General features: G+C 33.7%; 1 protein-coding gene across 1 annotated transcript in view; it reads right to left on the bottom strand.

The window, feature by feature from the left end:
• The window catches only part of FYB2 (FYN binding protein 2), a 67,803-nt gene that overhangs the window by 22,926 nt on the left and 39,950 nt on the right, over positions 1-4,927 (bottom strand). The window contains 1 exon segment of the mRNA XM_025051993.1: positions 578-599. Within this exon segment, the coding sequence (XP_024907761.1) occupies positions 578-599 (22 nt within the window).

A 4,927-nucleotide genomic window follows, 5' to 3' on the forward strand; every position in this document is an offset into this window, starting at 1 on the left:
GTCTTTTTATTTGAGCATTTAACCCATTTACATTTAAAGTAATTATTGATATGTAGTTATTGACATTTTATTATTCATGTTTTTTATCTTTTTTTTTCCTTCTTAGTCTTAAAGAAGTCTTTTTAACATTTCTTGTAATACTAGTTTGGTGGTGAACTTTTTCAGCTTTTTCTTGTCTGGGATATTTTTAAATATTGAATAATTTGAATGCATATATCTTCTAACGAGAATCTCATGTATTACATTTATAGTTTATCAGTATTTTAAAATTTATATCTACTCTCTTATTACATACTTTTATTCCATTTTCTTCCCCTCATCTTCCTCTTTCTTGAGTGAGATTTCTTCATTCTTTTTTTTATTTGCAAGGTATGTATGCAATGCCTATCTTTTTTTACAGTTACCCTACTATGTTTTAAAATCGTAAGAGTACAGATTAATGAATGTTCCCAAATCAAACATAATCATGTACACAGCACATAGATTGAAAAATATAACCTTGCCTGTGTCTTAGACTGCCCCTCTCATGCTTTCTTCTGGTCACTGTTCCTTCACCTAAGGATAACAACTCTCTTACCTTCTAATACCAGAGGTAAATTCTGCATATTTTTGAACTTTATGTGAACTAAATCATTTAGAATGTGCTCTTTAGTGCCGCTTACTTTCATTTATGTTTGTGCTATACATTCATATTGCTGCATATAGTTGTAATTTGTTCATTCCCATAACTATGCCACTGTGTGAATATATTGCAATTTATTCTACTTTTGATGGACATTTGGACAGTTTCTAGTTTGAGGCTATTATAAAGAAAAGTTCTGTTATGAACATATTGCATGTGTCTTGGTAAATTGAAGTACGCATTTCTACTGGGTATAAGAATAGGCATGGAATTGGTTGGTCACAGGATATGTATGTGTTGGGATTTAATCGATACAGCTAAACATGTTTCAAAGTGATTATCCCAATTTACAATCCTAGCAGTGTAGAAGAGTTGTTCCATAACTTCACTAGCACTTGATATATTTAGTCTTTTTAAATTTTAGCCATTTTGTTGATCATGTAGTGTTACTGCATTTTAGGCTCATTTGCATTTCCCTGAGACTTAATGAAGTTGGTCAGTGTATTTCCCTTTTGGATTTCCTCTTTGGTGAAATGTCTGTTTAAAAATTTTCCCACTTTCTCTAAATTTTTTTTTCTGATTGATTTCTATTTTATATATTCTGGATAGAAGGATGTTTATAGAAATATAAAATATTTGTTTCATATTTTCTAGATACAAGGATGTTTATAGAACTCACGTATTTCATATATGAGTCCTTTGTCAAATATATAAATATATCTCAAATATCTTCTCCCACTCTGTGACTTGCTTTTTCACACTTTGGTATCTTTTAAGGAGTATATTCTAGCTATTCTCTTTTAATTAATATTGAATTAATATAGTTATTGTCAATTAAAAACCTTAGAATGCTTTAACTTTGATCATCTTCCCAATGCATATGCCATTAATATTCAGTATTTTAGTTCTCTTTGCCCTAATTTGACACTATTATTGTTTTATTTAGTTAATATTTTTGTTCAGTTTTCTTTCTTGCATCTAGAATTCTCTGTGTGGGATTATTTTTCTTCTGCCTGAAGTACACACTTCAGAATTTCCTTTAGAAAGTTTTATTTGGTCATTAAAATATCTGTTACTATTGTTCTGGAAATATTGTATTTTTTTTCCTTCATTCTAGATGGACATTTTTACTAGTTATAAAATTCTAGGTAGATATTTAATATATTTTCAGCAGCATTGTATTCTAAACATACATTCTTGTTCTTGAGAACTCAGCAGTCAGCCTACTTAGTTCTTTGTAGGTAATTGGTCTTTTCCTTTTTCTGCTTTTATGATATTTTAAGATAGTCTCTTATTTTTCAATGTTCTTCAGTTTCTCTACGATATGACTAGGTATGGATTTTTTACTTTTCCTGCTTGAGATTTTTAGTGCTCATGAATCTGCGAATTGATATCTTTCTACAATTCTGGAAAATTATCTAATTATATCTCTTATCTATTATTTCCTCTTCTCCACTCTTCCTAGTGTTCTTTTATGAAACTCTGACTTGATGATTTTAAGACTTCTCATTCTATCCTGCATGAAACTTACCTTTTTGTTCTTTTCAGTCCTTTCCTCTGTGGTATAAATTTTGGATAATCTCTTTAGATTTATCTTCTAGTACATTGTTTCCTCAGAATCTGATGTATAATTCATCTATTGCATTTCTATATCAATTTATTGATCATTTTCTCTTTAAAATCTGTTTTATTTTTAAAATATTAAATATAGTTATGCTTTGTGTCTTATAATGCTAATATCTGTAGTATCTTGCAGGTTGGTTTCTGTTGTCTGTCATTCTGCTGGTTTTCACTCAGTGTGACTTGTTTACTTGTGTGTTTCATTATTTTTTTGTCTACGAACTGTTATTTTTAAAAATCATTTTGTGGGAATTATTTGAAACCTGGGACAAAGGAGGTTCCATCAAAGAGGATTTATGTTTGCTTCTACCGGTTGTCTGGCAGGGCTACCAAGCTAATACAACTTTAGATTCAACTGAGTTTCTTTTGGACCACACAGTGTGAATTTGAACTGCAGGTGCACGTGAGGATCAGCTTATAATAACAGATTTTTTTTTTTTCATGTAGCACCTGGGTCAAAGTGGGCCAATTTCCTTCTGCTCAGTGAGTTTTATATATTGCTAATTTTTTTAGAAGCAGTTTTTTAGAATTTCTTTTCAAAGAAGCAATCCTTTTATTTTTTCAAAAGAGGCCTACTTGAATAGGAGAATAGAAAAACACTCACTTGTATTTTTTTCTCAAAACTTTCCTATTTTCATACATACTCTCAACTAAGCATTTTATGCTACTCATCATAAGTATTACAAAGACTTATTAATGGATTCAGCAACTCCCTTTGTGCTTTAGCGGTATGTACGGATTACTCAGAATAATCTTCTTCAGGCTGTTTTTATCATGGTATAATCCCCAAATCTATAGTGACTCTTCATGGACATTACATAATTGCATGGAAATGGCTTTCAGCCCCATATTCAGGGCTTTCTTGTAACTCTTTTATTCACTTCAATTTGTCCACCCCCCGCCCTTTTTTTTCCTACACTAAATAATTCTGTCTACTTCTCCTCTTAAGGCATGGTTTTTAAATTAATGCTACCTCTGTGCTTTCTTATTTACCTCATCAGAAATGTCTTTTTTCCTCTGTGTCTTTTTAAATTAAAAAATTTTTATTGTGGCAATAATGCATGAGAGCATTATTATTTTTTATTTATAAATCTTCACTAATTTATAAATATGCAATACAGTGTTGTAAACTATAGGCACGGTCTTGTTTATTCTGAAAGTGTGAACGTAACCCTTTGGGGTCCCAACTTTATACAGGAGTCTCCTATTATAAACTCCCTTTGGGCAGGCCCTGGGATAGAGCCCCTGTACTCTGCATGCAGTCAAAATAGGAACTCAAGGGAGTCAGAGCTCAGTAAAAACCCTCAGGGCAAAAGTGGCATTGGCACTCACTCACTTCCCAGGACTCCTGTTTACTGCAGGTATACAGACGCTTTCTATTTGTACCGGTTCTGATACTTCTATAAATTAAAAAATAATTATTCTTTACTTCGTTTCTGTTGGAAGAAGCATTCGGATTTTCTAGTCCACTTTACTCTCAGAAGATGAAGTTTGATTTATTCTTTCATTCTTTTACTCACCAAAGTTTTCTTGGTAGAAGTGTGCCAGACACTGTGCCAGGTAACAGAGATACAAAGCATTGTACCAAATGGTCACTAATCTCAAGGTGCTCACAGTATATATACCATGAGAGACAAATATGTACACAAAGAATTATAATGTCAGGCATGCTGTAAGTTTTCAGGAATGAAAATAGATAAAGAGAACTAACAGTTATTTAGCACATGAACCATACATTTTATATGCAGCGATAAACAGCATTGGGAAATAAGTATAGTATCTTCATTTGCATGTGAAAGTAAATAAATTTTCCAAGGTTACAGGATTAGTTATAGTGGTCCTGGGTCCCAGAAAAGCTCAACTCTAAAGCCTAAAATGGAAACATGATCATTCAGTTGCTGCTTACATGAAAATAGAGAGGTGTAAGGAACTGGGGTCCCTGAAGAGTGGGAAAGAGGAGGATGGATTGAGGTCAGGGAAGCCTCAAAAGAAGTAACTTTTAAGATGGATCTTAAAGGATTAATAGGACGTCAGTAGGTAGAGAATGAGCATAAAGGCATTTCAGACAGAGGAAAGACATCAGGAGAATTACAGGAACACCTAAATATGCCAGTAACTGAAAATAGAGCAGAGAGTGTGCAAGGAAGGAGTTGTGTGGCAGGGATGAGGCCAACTAGTCTGGAGGCAGATTTTAAGGGGTCTCGAGTCCATCTTGTGATCACTACAAATTTACTCTTCCTATAACTCTGATTATAACCCTTTAGGAAATGGCAGTGGTTTACTATGGCTATTGGGCTGGAGTGGACATCTGTTTTCTTTGTCTACGCAGTGTCTACTTTTTTTCCCCCTCCTAAAAACAGGTCTTATTTTCCTTGGGAAATCTTTCAATCTGATGTTGTATAGTTTCGGCAGAACTGACTCTACCTTCAGCTCTATAGGTGAGTTAATGACCCAGGCTAGGTCAATCATAGCATCATAGCCTGCATTCATAATGGCTGTTTCAGGGATGGCATGTGACCCGATCAGAGCCAAAGACTCAGATCTGTGCCTTATAACTGTTGAGAAGAGAGTGATTTCTAGCTTTCCTCTCAGGTTTCTAAGAAGACAGGGTCTAAGCCTGTCACTGCTAGATGCTGTCTGAAAATGGAGATAAGCCAGAGGCTGAGCAAAGCCAAGAGTAGAAAA

The sequence above is a fragment of the Pteropus alecto genome, unplaced genomic scaffold (genome assembly GCF_000325575.1).
Source record: "Pteropus alecto unplaced genomic scaffold, ASM32557v1 scaffold25, whole genome shotgun sequence".
NCBI lineage: Eukaryota > Metazoa > Chordata > Mammalia > Chiroptera > Pteropodidae > Pteropus > Pteropus alecto.